The sequence below is a fragment of the Heterodontus francisci genome, chromosome 1, assembly GCF_036365525.1.
Source record: "Heterodontus francisci isolate sHetFra1 chromosome 1, sHetFra1.hap1, whole genome shotgun sequence".
NCBI classification, from domain to species: domain Eukaryota; kingdom Metazoa; phylum Chordata; class Chondrichthyes; order Heterodontiformes; family Heterodontidae; genus Heterodontus; species Heterodontus francisci.
This window is the reverse complement of record NC_090371.1, coordinates 100,121,944-100,148,333: the sequence shown is the minus strand read 5'-3', so window position 1 is coordinate 100,148,333 and position 26,390 is coordinate 100,121,944. Positions and strand designations below refer to the sequence as shown.

Sequence of the window (26,390 nt, the reverse complement as noted above, 5' to 3'; positions counted from 1 at the left end):
CGAGAAGATGGTGGTGAGCTGCCTTCTTGAACCGCTGCAGTTCTTGTGGTGTAGGTACACCCACAGTGCTGTTAGGAAGGGAGTTCCAGAATTTTGACCCAGTGACAGTAAATGCAAGTCTTTCTTTAGCCTCCAGATTGTAAATGATTCTAAAATTTACCCTGCTGCTGTGAAATACTCAAACCAATTAAAGTTTTGAGTGATTTTTACAAAAATCTGATATACATTTTTTGAGGACAATAGTTGTACACAAATTCCACTTTGAAGCCAGTATATAAGCTGTACGTACGAATTGAGTAACTTAGCATGGTTCAGGTGGTCACTTAAACTGGACTGAGTTTTTGCTGTTGATGTGGATGGTGATGTTGAAGGGCGAAAACTTGGCTCTATACCTAGAATGCAAAAAAGTGCTATTTCAATGCAAGACAAGCAAAAAAGTTAAGTTTACTTCATGTAACTTTAGGAGTACAAAGCCTTGGCACACTAGTCTATTTTATGTTAACACAGACTCTGAATGAACTTCAGAGTCATTATATAAGTCATTGAATATATAATCTGAGAGATTTTCATTTAAAGGAAAGAGTAGAATATAGAACTAGCATGGAGGCAGTAGGGAGATTAAAACAGTCCTCAACAAATTGAGAAATTGGAAAATCCATTTTCATTTGCTGATAAACCCTTTATCCTCCATGAAAACTCTGGCCACTTATTTATTAATTATTTTATTTATTTATTAATTGGAGATTTAGTGAAGGGAAGGAACAGGATAAAAATTCCAAAAAAGATTTGACTGTAGCCAAGTTGAAAGGAGACAGGACTTGGAAATACCTCAGATGTGATGGAATGGCGGTGGTATTACACTCAGCATGGATGGTATTATTCACGGAGGAGGCTCGCCTGTGCTATACAGCAAGGATAAGAACCACTATCATGCTGACTTAAATACTCCAAAGGACAGTTAAATTACTAGTGACTGGATGAATGCACATGTACCACCAGTACAGATTGGCCAAATTCTTATTAGTCTACAAAGACTGGACAGGCAGATATACTTCAAGATTTGAAAGCCATCTTCCCACTTGATTACTACAGAATCCCAATAAAGACCACAGAGATGATGAGAAATGATAAACGTTCAAGCAAGGACATGAAAGACCACAAGCACAGAAATATATGTAAGAAAGTAGAGGCTACTTGCTTACATGCTTCATTTTAAAGCAGGTTTTAGCAATGTAATAATGGTAATGTACTACATTATAAGCAATCCTTGCTTCAAATGAAGCAACAGAAGCAATGAGGGAACATTTAAGCAGAGATCACCTGTTGCTGCTAGTATTAAATAAACATGCCCACAGAAATCACAAATATGAAATCACTCCCCTGATTTACACCTCCCTATAAACATCTTGTAGGTTTCTTCTTTATATTCAATGAACTAAAAATATTCTTATACTTCTTGCCCAGTTTATGGTAGTAGCTGAACACAAGACAAAGCTAATGCCAAGTTACATGACTACCAAAACCATGTACAAAAACAAAATACTGTGGCTTCTGGAAATCTGAAATAAAAACAGAAAATGCTGGAAATGCACAGGTTGCATCTGTGGAAAGAGAGAAACAAAGTTAACGTTCAATGTTATAATCAAAGATCATCGACATAAAACATTGCATTGGAGTTTCCCGCAGGCTACGGAGCCCTGACATTGGGACTAAATGGGGCTCCTGAGCCTGCACTTGCCGACAGTGAGACCAGCGGAGCAATCTTCCAGGAGGCAGCCTCCTAATTGGCCACCTCCACTCTCACCGTCCAATTAAGGATAGCGGGTGGGCTCCCGATGCTGCCAGCCCAATTAGAAGGCCAGCAGCTCTGGAGCCTCAGCAGCCCCAGTGGAAGAGGTGGGCATCGGTACATCAACGTAGATGTACCCTCAGAGGCATTCAGCTAAGTAAAGGTTTCGAAGCTGTTAGGCCCCTCAGAGCAAAGGGGAAACCCCTCCAGATGGATTGTTTGGGCCACAAGTGTGGCCTTTCCTGCCCGCGACCCTGTCATTGGGGTATTGAGCCTCCAGCTCTGATGTCACCAGGCCTGTCGCAGGAAGGCCAAGCCACCTCCATTGAGCCGGTGGCCTCCACATGCAGCGGGGATGCTGCTCTTCCAGCAACAAAATACTGGTGAGGCTGCAAAATCACCCGTAATTGGAGCATTAACTATGTAAATCGGCTGTCCATCACGTGGTGCAGGAAGCCGATCCTACTCCTAGGTCACCCCTGGGAAAGTTCCCTGATGGCGTGAATGTATCAGGGAACTGTCCTGCATGGCTCCCCACTATTTTCCTGGCCCCCCCACACGCTTCCACCCCCACCCCCTTCCACCGCCACCTCCAAGCCCACCAACATGGGGCTCTGAAAATTCAGCCCATTAAATCTGTTTCTTTCTCCACAGATGCTGCCAGACCTGTTGAGCATTTCCAGAATTTGCTGTTTTTATACCCAAACCATGTCTTCTTTCTGAAGAGATATTAAAAGCTACAGTATTATACCTGTATCAATGCTGACATTTGAAGACTTGAGAATTGTTTCACCATTAAAACAGGTCAAGCTGACAGTGTAAAGAGTCCCAGCCTTTCGATCTGTTAATTTCAAACTTCCATTTCTGAAATTTTAAAGAAGGTATTAATTAAATATATAGACATGCCACCAAGCAGCTGAAAAATATGATAAAACAGTAGATGATAACGTGAAACACAAAACACCACAAGTACAGTGTCTGGTAATTCATTTAAAAATTAAAAGCATCAACATAATTCAACAATGTATTTATACTATATATAGCTTACTACACTTAGAAAGTGGCTGTAAGTCATATTTCCCTTCATCTGTGCATCTTGTACAATGTAACAAAACATGAACTGGTAATCCCAGCGTCTACAGGTCCCAACTAACATTTTCTGCAATTAAAAAAATAATAAAAGAGATTGATAGATGATATATTGATAGATGATAGATCAATAGATTAATGCATTTGTTGAGACAGGAATGTTGTTCAGGAAAACAAAAGAACTTCCAGCTCTTATTCAGAAAAGTGCTATGAATTCTTTTATATCTATCCAACAAGGTTTCAATCTAATATCTCACCCAAAAGGCAGCATGTGGAGTTTCCACATTATTTATGTCCAGATATTACTAATCTGGGGAGAATGGAATGAAATAGTGCTAAATATCATTTAATTTTAAACGTAATTAATGAGTTATTCTCATAACCCTAACGCTGGAGTCTTTTACGTTGGTTCAAAAGTCCATTCACTCAAAGCAGACCCCGCCCACAACACTGGCCACACACCGACGTCAGAATGGCGAGATTCCGCGAATTGCGCTGAGAAGGTCGGGCACATAGCCACCCAATGGTCACATGATTCCAGCATCAATCACCTGCATCTGCAGTGACCAGCAGTCAATTGAAGCTGAACTCAGATCTGTTTCAATCTTCTGCAACTGCTGCAATTACTTTCAATTACTTTTAACTCAGTTTGAATTAGTCTAAATTCAGTCAATTACAGAAGAGCATAGCACACCAGTGTGGCTTCAATTGCCTTCTGATCACATGTCTTATGTGTCAAGGGCAGGTCAAAGCTGTCAATTGATGCCAATTATAATGCAAGAATGGCTCATTTCCTGGCAGTTGACTCCTCTTTATGATGCTGGAGAATGGCCTGCTCCAGTCACCAATCAATTACAAGCAATTACGCAGCTTGATTGCACTGAGTCATGGGAGGTTTGACGTCACCTCAACAATATTGGCGCAGTGTCCAGTGCATTCTGGGTGCATATTGCCAATTGCTCCCCAAGTAGAAATTCTGCACCAGCACCTCCAACAATGCACTCAGTATTATATGAAAGTGACAGCCTAGATTATGTGCTGACGCCCTGGAATAGGGCTTGTACCCACAACCTTCTGACTAAGAATAATCCTTGATTCTTTTGATTACATTAGCAACAAGAAGTATATAGTCCCCATAAAAACAGGGATAATTAATAACTGACCTAACTCAGGTCAGACCCGACCTGACCCGAGCCCTCAGGCCGGACCCAGAACAGCGGCCCGACCCAAACCCAATTCATGTCGTCAGGTCCCGTCGGGTTCAGGTCGGGTAGCAGGCCTTTACTGCAGCGGTTCAAGAAGACAGCTCACCACCACTTTCTCAAGGGCGATAAATGCTGGCCTAGCAGCGATGCCCACATCCCACGAACGAATAAAAAAAAATGAACTAGAGGAACACCAAATTCCTCAGGTAGAGCTTTCAAAATCTAAACATCGACCCCACCTGTTCCTGTCCATTGATTAATTTTAACGTTCTTGTGTATAATCTTGTTTTGATTAATTTAACTTTCATAGAAGGTTTGATATCAGACCTTTCAGGAAATGTTCATCAACTCTGTCTTACAGGCCTGTAGTTTGGATTCTGTCCTTCACAATAGAGTCAAAACTAGATGCAGAATACTTGTCCTGACTGCCTGCTTGCTGCTGCTTAAAAAAGTATTGACTAATTTCTCATGCACTTCATCTAGCAATAGTAGAGAGCGCAACAGCACCATCTGGTGAAATTCTAAAGGAAATGAAAATCAGGAAGTGAAAATATTTATTTTGAGACTTTTTGGTGAAATTAAAAATTAATCTGTGCTAGGAACAAAATCTTGGAGCAACGCTCAGTGTGGGAGGTAAATGCTGTAAAGTTGACAATAGGACCATATATGGAACATTTTGTGAATTCTGAATGATTTAAAAAGGATATTAATACACTGGTTATAGTTCAGAGAAATTTGGCACGGACGACTCTAAGACATATTTTAAAGGAGACTCTCAGAGTTGAATTTATTTTTACTGGAGAATAGAAGATTGAGAGGAGACATGGGAGCTGACTTTTATTTGAGGTCCGACCCATTACCCGTCAAGAAAATACGGTGGTGGCTCAAAAAATATCGAGATTTACATCCATTGAGATCTCGCAAGAGGCCTGCCTAGTGCAGTCTTCCAGCAGACCTCACTCTAGGCATCTAGCACTTCCACCCTAAACAGGTGGAAGCCTTATTTAAATATTAAATCAGGATCCTACGCCCAATGTAAGATCCTGATGTGATTTTTGTGGACCAATGGTCAGTCTATATAATACAAATTATACCCATTTGTCCCTGCATGGAGCAGCCTAGCCAGCAGTCCTTAAAGGAGCAGGCCATTCCAGGAAAGGGAAAAAGAATTATTTCAATCTTGAAGAGCCAGGGAGAACAAAAATATTTTGGCCCACTGTCAGTCCTTGTGCAGCCCCTCCCAGTTACCTCTCCCCAGGTGCATACTTCCAGCTGCTTAGAATAGGATTCAGTCCATTTCCTGGCCTCCATGACAGATGAACTGCTTCGAAGTAGAGAGGCTGACAGGTGTAGGGAGGGTATTCCAGAGTTTAGGGCCTAGGCAACTGAATGCACGGCCACCAATGGTGGAGCGAATTAAATCGGGGATGCTGAGGAGGCCAGAATTAGAGGGGCACAGATATCTCAGACGGTTGTGAGGCTGGAGCAGATTACAGAGATAGGGAGGGGCGAGGCCAGGGAGGGATTTGAAAATAAGGTTGAGAATTTTAAAATCAAGATGGTGCTTGATCGGGAGACAATGTAGGTCAGTGAGCGCAAGGGTGATAGGGGAATGGGACTTGGTGTGAGTTAAGACCCAGGCAGCAGAGTTTTGGATGACCTCAAGTTTACGGAGGATAGAATCTGGGAGACCAGCCAGAAGTGCATTGGAATAGTCAAGTCTAGAGGTAACAATGGCATGAATGAGGATTTCAGCAGCAGACGAGCTGAGACAGGAGTGAAGTCAGGCAATGTTACAAAGGTAACATTAGGTGGTCTTAGTGGTGGTGTGAATAGGTGGTCGAAAGCTCATCTCGGAGTCAAATGTGACACCAGGGTTGCAAACAGACTGGCTTAATCTCAGACTGTTGCCAGGGAAAGGGATGGAGTCAGTAGCTAAGGAACGGAGTTTGCAGTGGGGACAGAAAACGATTGAGTCTTCCCAATATTTAATTGGAGGAAATTTCTGCTCATCCAGTACTGGGTGTCGGATATACAGTCTGATAATTTAGCAACAGTGGAGGAGTTGAGAGAAGTGGTGGTGAGGTAGAGTTGAGTATCGTCAGCATACACATCACAGAATCGTTACAGTGCAGAAGGAGGCCATTCAGCCCATCATGTCCGCACTGGCTCTCCGAAAGAGCAATTCCCTCAGTTTCATTTCCCTGCCTTTTCCCCAAATAATTACCAAATACTTTAAATCTGTGCCCTCTCGTTGTCGATCCTTTCACGAGTGGGAACAGTTTTTCTTCACCTACTCTGTCCAGAACCCTCATGATTTTGAATACCTCTATCAAATCACCTCTCAGCTTCTCTTCTCCAAGGAAAACTAACACTTTCAGATGATGTCACTGAGAGGCAGCTTGTAGATAAGAAATAGGAGGGGGCAAGGATAGATTCTTGGGGGACACCAGAGGTAACGGTAGGGGAGCAGGAAGAGAAACCATTGCAAATGATTCTCTGGCTATGACTGGATAGGTAAGAATGGAACGAGCAGTCACACCTAGTTGGACAACAGTGGAGAGGCGTTGGAGCAGGATGGTGTGGAAGGACTAGGAGGGATGGTTTGCCTCTGTCACAGTCACATAGAATGTCATTTGTGTCTTTGATAAGAGCTGTTTCAATACTGTGGCAGGGGTGGAAACATGATTGGAAGGATTCAAAGGAGTTCTGGGAAAGATAGAAACAGATTTGGGAAGCAACAGCACATAGGATTACATAGGATATACAGCACAGGAACAGGCCATTCAGGCAACTAGTCCATGCTGGTGTTTATGCTCCACTCAAGTCTCCTCCCATCTCTCCTCATCTAAATCTATCATTGAAACCCTCTATTCCCTTCTCCCTCATATGCTTGTCTAGCTTTCCCTTAAATGCAACTATACTAATCACTTCAACCACTCCCTGTGGTAGCGAGTTTCACATTCACTCTTTGGGTAAAGAAGTTTCTTCTGAATTCCCTACTAGATTTCTTGGTGACTATATTATACTGACGTCCTCTAGTTATGCTCTTCTCCACAAGTGAAAACATTCTCTCTGTACCACTCCAACAAAACCTTTCATAATTTTTAAAGGCGTGCAAGGACTTTGGAGAGGAAAGGGAGGCCGGAGATGGGATAGTAGTTTGCAAGGATGGTGAGGTCAAGGGTTGGTTTTTTGAGGAGAGGCGTAATGATAGCAGATATTATAGGAGAGAGGGACAACACCTGAAGAGAGAGAACCATTAACAATACTGGCTAACATGCAGACATGGGTGGTCGGCAATTTAGTGGGAATAGTATCGAGGGAGCAGGAGGTGGGTCTCCTGGACAGGATGAGCTCAGAGAGGGCATGAGGGGAGATTGGAAAGAAGCTAGAGAAAGATACAAGTTCAGGGCTGGGCAGGGGGTAGCATTAGAATAAGTTTGGCCCGGTAGGCCAGTGAAAGGGAAGGATGTGGCAGAGGCAGCTGATCGGATGGTCTCGATCTTACCGACAAAGTCCATAAGCTCCTCACACTTATTGTTGGAGGTGAGGGTGGAGGGGGCAGGAGAGAGGGGCAGTAGAGAAAAGAAGCCATTATTTATCTTTGTACTCCAGGAGGACCCTGGAAAAGTGAGCAATCTTAGCAGATGAGAGCAGGACTGATAGTGTTTTAAGCGGTCCAGCCAAATCTAGTGGAGGATGGCTAAACCAGTTGTCCGCCATATTCTTTCAAGTATGCGTCCCTTGGACTTAAGGGTGTGGAGATGAGGGCTGTACCAGAGGAATAGCTAGGGTGAGAGAGAATAATGGTTTTACTGGGGATTAGCGCATGTTATGACCGGTGAGAGAGGGATCTAAGGGTTCCCTCTCAGCCTGGTTTAACGGTAACAGGGTTTAATTTTAAAAACACTATTTTTAGCTCCCCCCTTAGTGAATCCTTGTTCACTGCTTTCCAATTGCAAGGCAAAGAAATCAAATCAGACAGGGTTTCTTAGATTTAAACAAGAAAGGTGGAAGTTTATTAATCTTACACTCTAATTCGGTTAACGACCACGAATACGCAACACGACCACGCTAGCATGCATACGCAATAAACACACATGCAGAGACAGACAGAAAATAGAAAGAATAAAGGCGAAAGTCTGAGGTAATATCTGGTAGTTATTTATGGTCCTTTAAGTTCAATGTGGAGTCTTTGGTTGCCGGTAAGTCTTGCTGCTCGTTGGGGCCCAGTGCACACTTCAACTTGTTTTGATGTAGGAGTCTTTTCTCTCTCGACGTTTACGTGTCTTCAGTGAGTCCGGAAGTCTGTGAGAATGCGAGAGAGAGCCAGCCAGGAGAGAGGCTGTCTTGTTCCAGGTTCAGTTACACTCTGTGGTCCGTGTTCAAAACTGTCCTGTGAGCACAATTCAAACCTCCAAGTTGGCCAGCAGGTTAGTCATGTGACTAACTTTTTCAACAAACTCTTGCGTTTGTGGATTCCAAAGCTCTCGGTGGTGGGGGGCGCGGGGGGTGTAGTGCTGTCTCTTATACCGACAAGTCATGGATCACTATTGCCCAGTCCAATCTCTGTTAATTGAATCAGTGAGGAACTCTTTTGTCTCTCTAAGCACTGTCTCTTAGTATGCAAATATTCTTCCAGCCACTGCTGATCTCTTTAAACAAGTCATTTCTTCACCCCAGCAACAGTTTAAAATTGATGCTCATATGTCGAAATTAGCATGCCTGATTCTTGGCAGGTGGGGGTCTTCATGACAGGCATCAAAGGTGGAGGTGCATACATATGAACGTATGAATTAGAAACAGAAGTAGGCCACTCGGCCCCTCAAGCCTGCACCGCCATTCAACAAGATCATGGCTGATATGATTGTAACCTGGACTCCACATTCCCGCCTACCCCCAATAACCTTTCACCTCCCTGCTTATCAAGAATCTATCTACCTCTGCCTCAAAAATATTCAAAGACTCTGCTTCCACCGCCTTTTGAGGAAGAGAGTTCCAAAGACTCACAACCCTCTGAGAGAAAACATTGTTCCTCATTTCTGTCTTAAATGGGCGACCCCGTATTTTTAAACAGTGACCCCTAGTTCTAGACTCCCCAACAAGGAGAAACATCCTATCTACATTCACCCTGTCAAAAACCCTCAGAATCTTATGTTTCAATCAGGCCACCTCTTACTCTTCTAAACTCCTGCGGATACAAGCCTAGCCTGTTCAACCTTTCCTCATAAGACAACCCGCCCATTCCAGGTATTAGTCTAGTAAACCTTCTCTGGACTGCTTCCAACGCATTTACATCCTTCCTTAAATAAGGAGACCAATACTGTACACAGTACTTCAGATGTGGTCTCACCAATGCCCTGTATAGCTGAAGCAATACCCCACTACTTTTGTATTCAATTTCCCTTGCAATAAACAATAACATTCTATTAGCTTTCCTAATTACTTGCTGTACCTGCATACTAACCTTTTGTGATTCATGCACTAGGACACCCAGATCCCTCTGCGTCTCAGAGCTCTGCAATCTCTCACCATTTAAATAATATGCTTCTTTTTTATTCTTCCTGCCAAATTGGACAATTTCACATTTTCCCACATTATATTCCATTTGCCAGATCTTTGCCCACTCACTTAACCTATCTATATCCCTTTGTAGCCTCCCTACGTCCTCTTCCTACTTTCCTACCTGCCTTTGTGTCATCAGCAAATTTAGCAACCATATCTTCAGTCCCTTGATCCAAGTCATTTATATAAATTGTAAAACGTTGAGGCCCCAGCACAGATCCCTGCAGCACACCACTCGTTACATCTTGCTAACCAGAAAATGACCCATTTATACCTACTCTCTGTTTCCTGTTAGCTAGCCAATCTTCTATCCATGCCAATATGTTACCACTACACCGTGAGCCTTTATTTTCCACAATAACCTTTGAAGTGGCACCTTATCAAATGCCTTCTGGAAATCTAAGTACAGTACATCCACCAGTTTCCCTTTATCCACAGCACATGTAACTCCCTCAAAGAACTCCAATAAATTGGTTAAACTTGATTCCCCTTTCACAAAACCATGTTGACTCTGCCTGAGTATCTTGAATTTTTCTAGGCAACCTGCTCTAATGTCTTTAATAATAGCTTCTAACATTTTCCCAAGGACAGATGTTAAGCTAACTGGCCTATAGTTTCCTGCTTTCTGTCTCCCTCCCTTTTTGAATAAAGGAGTTACATTCGCTATTTCCCAATCTAATAGAAGGTGATGGTGCAGTTCAGCAAATCAGTGGCTGTAGAAATGTGGCAAATGGAGGGCCAGAGGCTGGACAATTGGGATTTGGAAGTGCAGCTGTAAGTTACTAGGGGGATTTTTTTTTTTTTTTACAGAGACCAATACAGAAGGAAGTAGGGTCGGGACGTGAAAGGGGATGTTGGTGGCGAGTGATACGAGGAAGTGATCAGAGATGGCCTTATCTGCAATTGATATGATTTTCCAGGAAAAAAATAGTTGCAAGTACAAAGTGGAGAGCCCTTCTCCCAAATAACTGGATGGGAACACAATTGAAGGTTACAAGGGGAAGTAATTGTTCTTTGTACTAAACTAAATTTTAGTTCATTTTTCAATTAAACACAAAATTGAAAAATCTACTTCCTAAAATGTGAAACTTAAAAGAATGAATGAGTAAGTTAATACTATCCAAACCTAAATGAAATACAGACATTTACCATGAAAAGGTTTAAGCCTAAATGGCAACTAATGTATAATTTGCAAAACATCATTTCACTTTTGAAAGTTCAAGGACAAGCAAAGACCAGGGAGAGCCTCCAGGCATTTGAATTAATATGCTGCTGTACAATAGAAACCTCAACTTAGGTATACGTGTAATTTTGGTTTCAGTTGATTGTGGCTTGAGTGCTGGAGGGATGTGGTGGTAAATAAAATCTCAATACTGTTTCAAACCAATCTTAAAGGATATTAATTCAGAATACATTTATAAGTAAATGTGGAGTAAGAAGACAGTTCAAGCTATTCCTTCTATACACCATTGCCATCTGCCTCATCATGGACTCATGGATAACTATAAACCAGCTAGAAAATAAGAGTTATGGGAAAACTCTTGGAATCCGTAATGTGAGATAAAATTAGTAAACATTTAGAGCTGCATGGATTATTCAAGGGAAGGATTTGTTAAAGGCAAGCTGAGCTGGATTTTCATTGCGGCTAAACTAGAAACAGAAGTCAGGACTGTTTCCAGTTCCCGAACTACCCCCCACCCCCCCACAACCTTCCGCACCCCACCTCCAGGGGAAACAGTAATCAGCCCCAAGTTTTATGGGGCCCACCCCTTAATTGCTCTGGAGATGGGTTTTGGCAGCCAATTAACATCTGCGGAGATGGGAACACAAGCAGGACAGCTCAAGTGAGGGCCCGATTTAAACTGACAATGGTTAAACTGACAACTGACAACCATTACAGTGGTTGTCATTTCACTGCTGTAACCACAGAGTGAAAGATCATAGAAAATTTGAATTCCACAATGTCTCAGCAGAACTGGAGGCCTGAAAGCCGGGGCAGGACAACCCCTTGATTTTCAGAAGCTGACTTGGAGGTCATGCTAGAAGCCGTGAGGCAGAGGAGGATGATCCACATCCCAGTGGGTAGCAGGAGGCGGCCACCCTCCCAGACCAAGCAGGTGTGGATGGATATTGCGGACACAGTCAGCAGAAGAGGTGTGATCTGCAGAAGTTGAATCCAGTGCAGGAAACGTTTTAATGACCTGATACTGTCTGGTAAGGTGAATGCTACCCCGAAACTTCAGGACAGGCCTCTGGGAATTCACCCTCCACCAGACACACCAGCTGAGGAACCTCAGGGCGCATGCTCCTCGTGAACATGGGAGCAGTGTGTGCCCAGGGCACTTACTGACCCCTCAGAATTGCTCAGAGCCATAGTGCTGCTGAGGACCTGTCACCCATGATGCATGCACCTTCTAATATGAGCAGCTGCTATTGGCCATAGAGGACAGCAGCGCCTTATCTCACTCTCTCCAGGAGAAATGGGCTCATAATGCCCGGGAGAGACCCAGACAGGTGGCGGGGCCCCTGCCTTCAAATCATAACATCCATGGAGGAGGAAGCAATGGAACTAGCTAGGATCACAGACCACAAGGAAGTTGGCAATGGCAAGATGGGCACTCATTGAAATTCCTCCACTGAGAGAGTGGCCAACCTCATGGAGAGCCATATGTGACGGCACTTGGAGAGCATTCAGGAATTGCGCACTGACATACACGGGATGCATTCCACACTATCTAGCCTCGACTGGTCTATAGCGCTAGTGGCAAAGAGATGAGGGCAGGCGAGTTGTGCCCCAGCTGGTGCTCTCCTCCAGTCATCCAGAGTTCCAACCAAGGGCTCACGATGTCATCATGGAGGATGAGGGTCCCACCCACATGGGTCACCATCATCATCTTTGATCTGTTATGAAAGTGATTTTTGTTTTTTAATGGAAATTATAGTTCAACTGAATAAATGTTGGACCAGTTTTTTTTTAAAAAGAGAGCCATCAAGAGGGCACTGAAGGAACTGGTGGCAACAATGTTACTGATTGTCACATGTCTCAAAGATAGAACAGAAACCCTGGTAGCAGGGGCACAGAAATGACAAGTGCCCCTTTGATTGGACAAACCCAGTAGCAGCAGAGCATACCTGGAAGGGAAGAAAACTCACAAGCTTTTTGGTTATTGGTTGGTGTGTGTTTTACCTTCCAGAATGAGATGAAGCCAAGTTTGCTGCAGGAGGAGAGAATTCCAAGGAAGAAGAGAAGACCAGAACACAGTTCCGTTTTCCAGTGAAACTCTAAAGACCCTGAGAAGTCCATGTGTCAATACAACTTGTTTCCTGTATTTGAAGAAAGCCTGCTAAAAATAATTCTCAATGCCACCTGAAAAGAACTGTTCTAAAGATCCTAGTGACCTGTCTATGTGTACTCGGAAGTTAGACTGTATCCCAGTTTTGGACCGACATATCTCTTCTGCTGTTTTCTTCAAAAAATGAGCAAGTAATCTAGCCAAGTGTGTTTTTTTGTCTGTAACAGAGCTCTGAATTTTCAAAAATCCCTTTTTTTGGTGAACTGTGTGTGTGAGAGAGTGTGAAGGGACTAAGGTAAAAAGGGAACTTTAATATTTAAATCCGTGTGTTTATGTTTTACTTCATTACTAGTTAGGACTTGTTTGATAATAAACTGATAATTTTGTTGTTCATTAAAGAAATCTGGTTAGTGTATTCTATTCTGGTATATGATTGACCATATTGATAAGTGGGAAAATTTTTAAATAATATGTTGCGACCGGTGAAGAAGTGGGACTACAATAAACAGTGAACTCCTCCCACCTCGGTTGTAACATATTAATCCAGGGCTCTCTTTTGCCGGGATAAACCCAATGCTAACGACATACAATTATAAGTGAGGTAATAATAAGTGAAAAAGAAAAAAGAAAAAGAACCAGGTTTCTTGTGCAATAGAGTAAAGTTTACACCACCGGAATGTCTTTAACAATTGCTGCGACTTTTCTGGAGAAAGAGGATGTATCCCCGAGTGATTTGAGGAATATAACCAAGGTTAAACTAAAGAATTTGGCAGAACTGTTGGTGTTAGAGGTAAAGCCAGGAGATACGAAAGAAGACATAATTGAAGTAATAGCACAGCATTTACAATTGGAAGAAGCAGAAAGCAAACCAAAGTGTAGTGCAATTGAATTAGATAAAATTCGGTTACAGATGAAGCAGCTTGAACTTGGCAAAGCAAAAGCAATAGAATTGGAAAAACTTAAGTTTGAATTTCAAAGAGAAAGTGAAAGAGAAGGAAGGGAATTCGAATTTTAAAAAAACTAAGACGAAGGGGTAGTCTTGACTCCAGTAAAAATTTTGGTGGGGAAAGATCTGGCTCCAGCTTAGGACCCAATTTAGGTTTGTTCAAGCCCTCCCTAAGTTTGCAGAAAGGGACGTAGAGGCATTTTTCATTTCTTATGAAAAGAAAGCCAAACAGATGAAATGGCCAAAGTAAAGCTGGACACTGCTTATGCAAAGCAGATTGATGGGCAGAGCTCCTGAACTTTATGCCATGCTTTCTGAGGAGGCTTCTGCAGATTATGAGATGCCAAAAAAGGCTATTCTCGCTGCCTATGAGTTAGTCCCTGAAGCTTACTGACAGAAATTTCGGAACCTCCCAAGATTGGCTGGGCAGATTTATATAGAATTTGAGAGGCTAAAACAAACTAATTTTGGTCGTTGGATATGGGCACTAAAGATGGAAGCCACATATGAGAACCTTAGGAAATTAATTCTCTTGGAAAAATTTAAAAATTCACTCCCTCCCTTAGAAAGAACCCATGTGGAGAAGCAAAAGGTTTGAAAGGCCAGACAGGCAGCGAAAATTGCTGATGATTATGAGCTTGTGTATAAGCCCAAACCCCCACAAACTCGTGAAGGATAGATGGTGGGAGAGTGAAAGGAAGGCAAGCAGCCGGGGACATGAAGGGACAGCTGGGAATGCCCCGGGATCTCCTCCTCAAGCCAGAAAGAAAGGTGCTGAGGGTGCAAGTAAGATCCACAAGCCTAAATGTTACCATTGTCACAAGGTGGAACATCTTCATACAGAATGCTGGAAGTTGTGGGGTAACCTCATGGGACTTATTGGGGTGCACAAAGCCAATGCAGAGAAAGGGGCCCTGACTGAGAGTATGACAGATCAGGCCGTATCTCTGACTGCAGCTGTAAGGCCAAGTATAAAAACCAATGTGATTGCAGGGGTTGTGAATAAGATACCCGAGGGTTATAGGGAATTCTTGTAGAAAGGAAAAGTAACTCCTTATCCCTCAAGTGACGCAGGCAAATCTTTAGTTATACTTAGGGATACTGGAGCCACCCAAATCTTTTGCTGGGGAAAGGCATAACATTTCCACCAGACAGCACACTGAATGCTAAAGTTTTAGTGAGTGGTATTGGCGGGGAGTATATACCTGTACCTTGGTAGTGGGTGCACCTAGAGTGTGACCTAATGTCTGGAACAGTAACTGTAGGAGTTGTCCATAGTTTGCCAGTAGACGGAGTTGACTTACTCCGGGGAATGATTTGGCCAGAGCGAAAGTAATAGCTTCTCCAGTAGTCACGGAAAAAACATGTAAAGTTAAAGAGACCGAACAGTTACAGGATATGGTTCCAGAAATTTTTCCTTCATGTGTAGTGGCCCGAGCAATGGCCAAATAAGTTCCATTGTCGGAGGTAAAGTTGGCACTACAGATAGATAGCCGAATATCTGAAACTTTCTTTTGGGATTTGGATACTCCAAGGGAAGTGTTTAATGATTCTTCTCTGACCGCGGCTCAGCAAGCTGATCCAGAGTTAAAGAAATTGGGACAAACAGCTCTAACAAAAGCTGAGCTAAAAGGAGTTCCAGAAGATTATGTTAAAGATGGGGTTCTGCTGAGGAAGTGGAGACCTCCTCACAGACCTGCAGATGAAGACTGGATGGTTATTTGTCAGATAGTGGTACAACCAAAGTATCGCCGGAAACTATTAAGGTTAGCGCACAAGATTTCTATAGCAGGACATATGGGGATCCGGAAGACCAAAGCATGTACAAGTCAACATTTTTACTGACCAGGTCCTTCCAAGGACATGGTACAGTTTTGTAAAACGTGCCATACATGCCAGATTGTGGGAAAACCGCAACTTGCCATAAAACTGGCACCTCTAATTCCCATACCAATTATTGGGGAACCATTTAGTAGGGTGTTAGTAGACTGTGTAGGCTGGCACAGACACAATGGGCCAAAGGGCCTGTTTCTGTGCTGTATAACTCTATGACTCTATGTGTAGAACCTTTACAAAAAACAAAAGCGGGACACCAATACATACTCACTATCACGGATATGGCTACTCGGTTCCCAGAGGCCATTCCCTTGAGAACAATTTCTGCTAGGGTAGTGGTAGAGAAGTTAACCCAGTTCTTCACTAGATATGGATTACCAATTGAAGTTCAGTCAGATCAAGGATCAAGAGTTTCTATAGATATTTTAAAAAGAAAAGTTAACAAAGTGAGCGTCCTACAGAAAGTGAGTCTGGGGAATTAATAATGGATAATAGGGAGATGTCAGATGAATTTAACAGGTATTTTGCATCGGTCTTCACTATTGAGGATACAAGTAACATCCCAGTATTAGCTGTAAGACAGGAAATGGAAGGGAGGGAGGAACTGAAGAAAATTACAATCACCAGGGAAGTGATACTGAACAAATTGTTGGAGTTGTGGGCTGACAAGTCCCCGGGTCTTGATGGACTTCATCCTAGGGTGTTAAAAGAACTAGTGAGATAGCTGATGCGTTTGTTTTAATTTTCCAAAATTCCCAAGATTCGGGGAAGGTGCCGCTAGATTTGAAAATAGCAAATGTAACTCCTTTATTCAAAAAGGGAGGGAGACAGAAAGCAGGAAACTACAGGCCAGTTAGCTTAACATCTGTCTTAGGGAAAATGTTAGAAGCTATTATTAAAGACGGTAAGGCAGGGCATTTAGAAAAATTCAAGGTAATCAGGCAGAGTCAACATGGTTTTGTGAAAGGGAAATCATGTTTAACCAATTTATTGGAGTTCTTTGAGGGAGTTACATGTGCTGTGGGTAAAGGGGAACCGGTGGATTCATTGTATTTAGATTTCCTGAAGGCATTTGATAAGGTGCCACATCAAAAGTTATTGCAGAAAATAAAAGCTCATGGTGTAGGGGATCACATATTGGCATGGACAGAAGATTGGCTGGCTAAATAGAAACTGAGAAGGCATAAATGGGTCATTTTCTGGTTGGCAAGATGTAACGAGTGGTGTGCCACAGGGATCTGTGCTGGGGCCTCAACTTTTTACCATTTATATAAATGACTTAAATGAAGCAACCGAAGGTATCGTTGCTAAATTTGCTGATGGCACAAAGATAGGTAGGAAAGTAACTTGTGAAGAGGACATAGGGGGGCTCCAAAGGGATATAGATAGGTTAAGTGAGTGGGCAAAGATCTGGCAAATGGAATTTAATGTGGGAAAGTGGGAAATTGTCCACTTTGACAGGAAGAATAAAAAAGAAGCATATTATCTAAATGGTGAGAGATTGCAGAGCTCTGAGATGCAGAGGGATCTGGGTGTCCTAGTGCATGAATCACAAAAGGTTAGTATGCAGGTACAGCAGGTAATTAGGAAAGCTAATAGAATGTTGTCATTTATCGCGAGGGGAATTGAATACAAAAGTAGGGAGGTTATGCTTCAGCTATACAGGGTTTTGGTGAGACCACATCTGGAGTACTGTGTACAGTACTGGTCTCCTTATTTAAGGGAGATGTAAATGTGTTGAAGGCAGTACAGAGAAGCTTTACTAGACTAATACCTGGAATGGGCGGGATGCTTACGAGGAAAGAGTGGACAGGCTCGGCTTGAATACGCTGGAATTTAGAAGAGTAAGAGGTGACTTGATTGAAACCTTTAAGATCCTGAGGGGTCTTGACAGGGTGGATGTGGAAAGGATGTTTCTCCTTGTGGGAGAATCTAGAACTAGGGGTCACTATTTAAAAATAAGGGGTCGCCCATTTAAGACCGAGATGAGAAACATTTTCTCTCAGAGAGTCATGAATCTTTGGAATTCTCTTCCTCAAAAGGCGGTGGAAGCAGAGTCTTTGAATATGTTTAAGGCAGAGGTAGATAGATTCTTGATAAGCAAGGGGGTCGAAGGTTATCGGGGGTAGGTGGAAATGGAGTAATCAGTTAAGCCATGAACTTATTGAATGGCGGAGCAGGCTTGAAGAGCCGCGTGGCCTAAAGCCTGGCTACCTGACCAGAGCCCAACTAAATGTGTCGGATTCGGGTCGGGTCAGGTCTATATTACGAGTCCAGCATTCAGGCTCGGGTCAGGACAGGCTGGACAGTGCTGCCTCCAGGAACCCATGGTAACAGGCTCACCCATGATTCCCCACAATTCCATCTACAGGAATAGCCTGCTGCTGGAACAGATAAACAGGATCACAAGTATTACCATTTGGACAAGGTGGAACACAATAACATGTCATCAAATTTATTGCGATATTCGTGTCGGGTCTGATCGGGTCGGGCACGGAAAAACATTCGGGTTCGGGTTGGATGTGGTCGGGTCGCGCCCAGGTCAGGTTTCAATTTTATACCCGAGCAGCCTTTAGAGTGGCCTACTCCTGCTCCTAATTCATATGTTCGCAAGGTTCCAATTTTATGTTCAAAATTTTTCAGCAAGTTATGGATAACTTAGGTATAACACAGTTAAAGTCTTCAGCATACCACCCACAGATACAGGGAGCTTTAGAAAGGTACCATCAGACCCTCAAAACAATGTCATGAATATCCCCAGGATTGGGATAAAGGGCTGTAATTCCTTTTGTTTGCCACTAGGGATCCACCTAATGAGTCTACAGGTTTTAGTCCTTCTGAATTAGTTTTATGGACATGACAGAAGAGTTCTTTTAAAACTAATTAAAGAAAGGTTTTTGGAACAAAGGGCTGAATCTTCTGTACTAGATTGTGTATCCATGCTCTGGGAATGGTTCACGAGAGCCTGCAAAGTGGCTCAGGAACACCTTAAAGCTTCCCAAACAATTATGATGAAATGGGCAGGCAAGCATGCTAAGACCCAAACATTTCAACCAGGGGATACAGTGTTAGTATTACTGCCTTTACAGGGTGAACTGTTGAAAGCATGGTTCAGTGGGCCATATAAAGTGGTCATGAGAACTGGTAAAGTAAATTATTTGATTGACACACCAGAACACCGGAAAAAGAATCGACTGTGTCATATCAATATGTTAAAACAATATCATCACCGGGAGGAGGATAAGCAAGCACAGGTATGTCAGGTAGTAGGGACAGTGAAGGATGAAACAGATAGTGAGGATGAGGTAGAAAGAGGCCTAGGCAACTCTCAAATTGAACCTCCTCCTCTCCGGTTAGCTGATACTGAATGGTTAGGGAGATTGGACACTATGCTTTCATATTTAGATGCAGAACAATGAGAAAACCTAACAAGGTTACTCACAGCATTTAAAAGAGTCTGCAGGGATAAGCCAGGATGTACAACCTTAGCTGCACATGATGTGGATTTAGGGGAATCCATTCCTATAAAACGGCATCCTTACCGCTTAAGTCCAGAGAAACAGGCCCAGGTAAATGCAGAAATCCAATATATGTTGGAAAACCACCTAATAGAACTCAGTCAAAACAGCTGGAGTTCACCAGTAGTATTAGTGCCTAAACCTAACAGTTCAATTAGACTCTGTATAGACTACAGAAAAGTTAATGCAGTAACAAAGACAGACTCCTACCCAATTCCTTGCTTGTAATAACTAGGGGGGCTCTGTTTGGAAAGTTGCAGTCAGTTAATTTGGTGATAAACATTTGTGGAAAAAATTTAAAACCAGAATGTCAGACTATTCCGATGGGGTTTACTATTACAACCTTGTCACTTGAAGATTGTCCACATTGTGGGAAAACTTAATGTTATTGCAGATGCTTTATTGAGACTCTAACTTTGTTTGAGTTATCTGAATGAAGAGAGGGTACAGAGCAGGACTGTATTAACTATCAGAAAAGTGAATGAATATGAGTGTAAAAATGTGTTTTGGGATTTTTATGTTTTATTTTTCCCACACTTTGTAATGAAACACATTTAAAAATGCCGTTTCATTTCTCCAAGGGTGGAGATATTATGAAAGTGATTTTTGTTTTTGTTACAAATATTTTAAGGAATTTATAATTAATTTGAATAAATGTTGGACCAGTTTTTTTTTAGAGAAGAGAGGCATCAAGAAGGCACTGAAGGAACTGATGGCAACAATGTTATTGGTAGTCATATGACTCAAGTTAAAGATAGAACAGAATCCTGGTTGATAAATTCCAGAAAGCTTGTTATGGAAGGATAATGCTAGAGCTTATATTTACTCAGTTTCACATTTATTGTGCAGAATAAAAGGATTATAAACCTGTAACTCCTCACTGAAAAGCCACCATCAGTCTCAGTGAGTGTCTGCTTATAAGTGCTCAACTAAGACTCCAATTAACACCCTTCATCTGCATGTAATCAAACCATTGACACACAATTAACCGATTAACAGATTCCCTTATTTCTTTTACAATACAACTTGGATTTACATGGCCCAGCAACATTTCAAAATAAATTTCATACTATGCATGAAGTATTATCATGCTCAAAGAACATTTCAAAATAAATTCCAAATTAGGTACAAAGTATTACATTGTGAGATGCCCCTCCTCTAGCACTTCAAACAATTTCTTTGTACAAGCATTTCTTTTTGTAAAATAATTGGATAGCTGATGACTTGTATCTACCCATTTAAGTTTGGATATTTCCTTTCTCTCCAGCATTTGTTTCAATCAAGCAAGATCAATACATAGTCTTTTCTCACTCACACTTTTTATAGAGTGCATTGTCCCACAAAAAATGATTATCTACATAACATTCAATGGGTATCCTATCTTCAGTATGTCTCTTGTTCAGAATTTCACCCAAAATATTTGACAAATAGAACCCCATATCCACTGCCTCCACAAGACCCAGTGTTTCTGCAGCTAACGTGCTTTTAATGATCCATTTTATTTTCTTAGCCTCCAAAGCTAAAGGACAACATTTCCCATTTTCACCCATCAGAAATAATATGAAGCCAGCTGCACTCGAATACCCATCAGCAAGATTAGTATGTGAAACATCACTAAAAATTATTAGCTTCATATTCTTTGGGTCACCTAGGGATGGGAATTTCAGTAGGCATTTCTCCAGATTTAGTTTTTTCAACATTTTATTTGCCCTTATAACATTCTCAACTTTTGGATGTTTCATCATCGTGCTTAACTCCAGCACATCAAAACTAACATCAGACCTAGTCTGAGTCCAACCAGTTTAATTGACCCATCAGGCTTTGCAATTGCTCAATCTCTGCTTTAAATAGAATATCATCATCTTTCTGTGATGACCTAACATGATTAACCGGGATGGGAGTAACGCTCTCTAAATAGGATTGTTGATTCAAACTTATTCCAGACTTCGTCTGCATAATATTTAAACAAATATATTTAAAGGCCCCACAAGCCTGACTCCCAATCTTAAATTCTGCCCTAATCTTAACATATTTCTCAAAATCCGCAGTTTCTTCTTTCTTCTTTCTTTTGGGCCTCCTTATCTCGAGAGACAATGGATACGCGCCTGGAGGTGGTCAGTGGTTTGTGAAGCAGCGCCTGGAGTGGCTATAAAGGCCAATTCTAGAGTGACAGGCTTTTCCACAGGTGCTGCAGAGAAATTTGTTTGTCGGGGCTGTTGCACAGTTGGCTCTCCCCTTGCGCCTCTGTCTTTTTTCCTGCCAACTACTAAGTCTCTTCGACTCGCCACATTTTAGCCCCGTCTTTATGGCTGCCCGCCAGCTCAGGCGAACGCTGGCAACTGACTCCCACGACTTGTGATCAATGTCACAGGATTTCATGTCACGTTTGCAGACGTCTTTATAGCGGAGACATGGACGGCCGGTGGGTCTGATACCAGTGGCGAGCTCACTGTACAATGTGTCTTTGGGGATCCTGCCATCTTCCATGCGGCTCACATGGCCAAGCCATCTCAAGCGCCGCTGACTCAGTAGTGTGTACAAGCTGGGGATGTTGGCCGCCTCGAGGACTTCTGTGTTGGAGATACGGTCCTGCCACCTGATGCCAAGTATTCTCCGGAGGCAGCGAAGATGGAATGAATTGAGACGTCGCTCTTGGCTGACATACGTTGTCCAGGCCTCGCTGCCATAGAGCAAGGTACTGAGGACACAGGCCTGATACACTCGGACTTCTGTGTTCCGTGTCAGTGCGCCATTTTCCCACACTCTCTTGGCCAGTCTGGACATAGCAGTGGAAGCCTTTCCCATGCGCTTGTTGATTTCTGCATCTAGAGACAGGTTACTGGTGATAGTTGAGCCTAGGTAGGTGAACTCTTGAACCACTTCCAGAGCGTGGTCGCCAATATTGATGGATGGAGCATTTCTGACATCCTGCCCCATGATGTTTGTTTTCTTGAGGCTGATGGTTAGGCCAAATTCATTGCAGGCAGCCGCAAACCTGTCGATGAGACTCTGCAGGCACTCTTCAGTGTGAGATGTTAAAGCAGCATCGTCAGCAAAGAGGAGTTCCCTGATGAGGACTTTCCGTACTTTGGACTTCGCTCTTAGACGGGCAAGGTTGAACAACCTGCCCCCTGATCTTGTATGGAGGAAAATTCCTTCTTCAGAGGACTTGAACGCATGTGAAAGCAGCAGGGAGAAGAAAATCCCAAAAAGTGTGGGTGCGAGAACACAGCCCTGTTTCACACCACTCCATAAAAAATAATCAACGTGCATCAGGAAGATGCCTGTAAATTTCCCTTTATGATACCAGTAAAACATTGCAGGATTTGCTTTTAGTTGAACACAACCAATTTTCAACAAAACAAATCTGACCAAGAAATACCACACCCTGGAAGCATCATTAAGGCCATAGATGCATTTGTTCAGTTTCCATCATTTTCCTTCTGCATCTGCTGCCTCTTTGGGTGGTTTCAGAAACACTTCTCACTGAAAAGTATCACCCTGCAGAAATGCAGCTTTTATGTCAATGGATCTATATTCCCATGAATATGTGGCCAAAAGAGCCAAAAAGATTTTCAAGATTACTTTTCCAGCTGTGGGAGAGTCCACTTTAACATTGGTATCACCCAGTCGCTCTTCAAAACCCCTCGCAACTAGCCTCGCTTTAGCCTTATAAGTTCCATCAGGAAGGACTTTTTCAGTACAAATCCATCTATGTGACAAGGCTGGCTGTCCCCTATCTTTTGCTTCTCTTATTAGTTTACCCTCAAGTTTATTGGCAGCCACTAAAACTTCACGATCATGAGGACTTCTGCTTCTAGTTCTATTCCGAGACTGCCCTCTAGCCTTCATTTCATTGTGGAACCTGTTCATACTACGGCCTCTATTAGCACTTTGATGTCTTTCGGAACTACTGCTAGAAGATCTCCCTCGCACTTTATCGGAGGCTCTTTCTCCAGTATGTGATCATTTCCTTACACAAGAGTCACTGCTGGACCAGCAATCAAAATTTGCACTGCGCTTTCTTACCCTCCACTCTTTCACCCCATTCTGCCAGTCCAAGGCTCTGGCTTCTTGGCCATCAACTTGAAGATTTAACCAATATTTAAACCTGCTGGTAGATTCTACTGCATGTCCCACAATTGTTGCAGCCCTCCATTTATTAGACCCCTCTGGAATATATCTCACCCAAGTACCTACTATAGACAATTGGCCTTTGGATGCGATAGCTTTCTCCTGTGCATCATGATCGGTCACATTACTATCAAGCTCTTGATCTACCATATTCTGTGCCTCAAGACCTTCATCACAAAACACATGAGTATTTGAGGTACAAGGTGCATCAGCTGCTCAGATTCTGAGATTTTGTAATCAACCCCAATTAATCGTGAGGAATGAACCTTAACAGTTTGATTTCCATGCTTGATAACTACTGTCTTACCATCACGAATAATTACCTTACCAGGGCCCTTCCATTACCGATTGCCCTCTCTTTTATAATACACCAATTCTCCTGAACTAAATTCCGACTCCGATGGCGTTATACAATGCCTCAGAGCTCTGCGGATTTTCTCAGAGACCTCAGACTTGATGAAAGTCCGTCTCCCTGCATGTAAAGCCTTCAGATGTGAAAAAAATGGAACTAATTGTAGTACCTTCTAGAGCAGGAGGACTGTTGCACAGTACACAAGGACATTTGGGATTCTGCCCATAGTGCATTTGATAGGCACTATATCCTCTAACCATCTGAAGTGAATTCTTCGCATGAACCGCCCACGCCAGGGCAGTTGTCAACTGGCAGTTTGGCTGGTCAGCTAAGATTTTATGTAACATTTCATCAACCACTGCGTGATTCCTTTCACAAAGCCCATTGCTGAAAGGACTTTCAGCTGCTGTATTCATAACTATAATGTTCATGTTTTCACGCATATCTCTGTACTCGTCATTGGCAAATTCCTCTCCATTATCAATCAAAAACTTAGTTGGTGTCCCAAGCGCAGTGTCTATCCATTTCTCCATAATTTTGTCTATAATCACCCTTTTGCCTTTGCTATTTATTATTGTAGAAAGACTAAATCTAGTTACTAGGTCTATAAAATGTAGATTTAAAATATTTTTGTCTTTGTCCCATACCTTTAAATCCATGGCAACTACCTCATTAAAGTCACGTGCCAATGGAAGGCTGATAATAGGACATGATGGTGTCCTCTGATACTTTTTACAGATTTCACACTTCTCACTAATCTCTTCTATTATCCTTGTTTACTCTTCATCAATCACACCTGCATCTTTTAGTCGGGTTTTTAATCTGACAAGAAGGGTGAGCAAATTGTCTGTGTAACTTTAAGACAATTTGCCTTTTATCTTTCTGATTCTTAACACCTGATGCCATCAATACTTCTCTAACACTCTGAATAGAAATATCAGGTTTTATTAAGGGGATACAATAATGCCCTGACTGGGTAAACTGCGAATTCACTGGCTTCCCAAAAACAATTGTCTTATCATGCTCCATATCAACTTTCATCTGTGCCTTTTTCATTGAAGGCTTACTCAAGAGTAAATGTATCTCACCAGAGACTACTTCAGTACTGATAAAGTGGCTTACTCCAGCTATTTTACATGGGATTACTGCTCTCTTCAATGACTTCAATGTGTTGGCATCACCAAACCTAAAGCTGGTAGCACTTTTATGCTCCTTCACCTTGCATCGATCCTCACTACTGAGTGAATCCAGATAAAACTGTAACCAATCAGTTCCACTTATTATTGACATACAAGCACTATCCAGTACAGCACAGTTGAAAGAATCCGCAACTAATACATTCATCACAGGACTAAAACTCCTTGTGATAATTCAATAATACAATTCAATCAGATCCATCAGTATCTTCCTCTTCTGCCTCAGAATTCTCCGCATTATTTCAAAGACTCTGCCCCTCCACTTAGGGCAGTTCATTGCATAATGATACTTTGAATGACATCTGAAGCACCTAGTAACTGTTCCTGGGGCATTCCTGGGACTCATTCGCCTATGATTGCTGTTCCAATTCTGTCTTCCACTGTAATATTCAGACCTGCTAAAGGTGCTTTCATCCTCATTACTCCTGTCTTTAACTCTTCCATTGAACTTAGACCTGCTTCCAGTACCTGGATTATTTCTAAATCTTGTAAACATTGAGTCCTCCATTCTTTGTGTCACCACAGAGTATCCCGCTTGTTCTACCAGGACTGCGGGAAATGACTGTTTCCCTAGAAATTTTTTTAAGGCCGCGGACATTTGGTTCGACAGGGAGTCTTTGTCCAAGAACTGAACCCCAGTTAGAACCAGGAGCCTGTCCATATGCACCACCCTAGCATAATCTAGCAATTTAAAAGCTAGCAGTGAAACAGGAATCTCCAAATTGAATTTCCTCAATCTTTTATACAGACTGTTAAAGTCCATGATACCTTCCACCATTGAATAACAATCTATTTTCCAAAATCTATCAAAGTCTGACCGTGTCTCATATGCATTCACTAGGTCATCTTTCTTGTAAATTTCATCCACGAATTCTAACAGAAGATCCAACCCTTCATCAGTATCTAACTGACAAGCATCCAGTTCAGAAAATATCTGACTTCTGATTTTACTTTTGGTCGGAAGTCACAACACCAAAGCCATACCTTGTTTCGTCTTTGGTAGAAATGTAACCCATGTCCACATAGCCACTTCATTCTTCCACTGGTCATATGGTTCAGACTCCAAGAACACCGGAACCTGCTTGCGGCAATGGCAGAGAGGGCCAACCACATGGCCCCAAGGTTCACAGATGTCCTCCTCCAGGCGGCTGAGGCAAGGTGGGAGGTCCTCTTCCCACAAGACAGAAGGAGGAGGCCTCTCCAGACCACCAAGAAGGCCTGGATGGAGGTTGCGGAGGAGATCAGCAGCCAGAGGGTAGTTAGGAGGGCAGGGATACAATGCCGCAAGTGGGTCCACCTAGCAGCAAACTTAGATACACTACTCTCTGTCTCTTTATTCATCTAAGTCCTTGATATAGATTGTGAATAGCTGAGGCCCCAGCACTAATCCTTGGGGCACTTACTGTCTGCCAACTTGAAAATGCCCTGTTTATGCCCACTCTTGACTTGAGGATATATCACTGT

At 42.5% G+C, this 26,390-nt stretch overlaps 1 protein-coding gene across 4 annotated transcripts in view; it reads right to left on the bottom strand.

The window, feature by feature from the left end:
* Positions 1 to 26,390, bottom strand: part of LOC137382528 (uncharacterized) — a 138,760-nt gene that overhangs the window by 80,354 nt on the left and 32,016 nt on the right. For all 4 annotated transcript variants that reach the window (XM_068054840.1, XM_068054574.1, XM_068054668.1 and 1 more), the window contains 2 exons: positions 2,541 to 2,653; positions 290 to 392 (listed from right to left, as the gene is read on the bottom strand). In XM_068054840.1, coding sequence (XP_067910941.1) covers positions 290 to 392; positions 2,541 to 2,653 — 216 coding nt within the window. The remainder of the gene's footprint in view (positions 1 to 289; positions 393 to 2,540; positions 2,654 to 26,390) is intronic.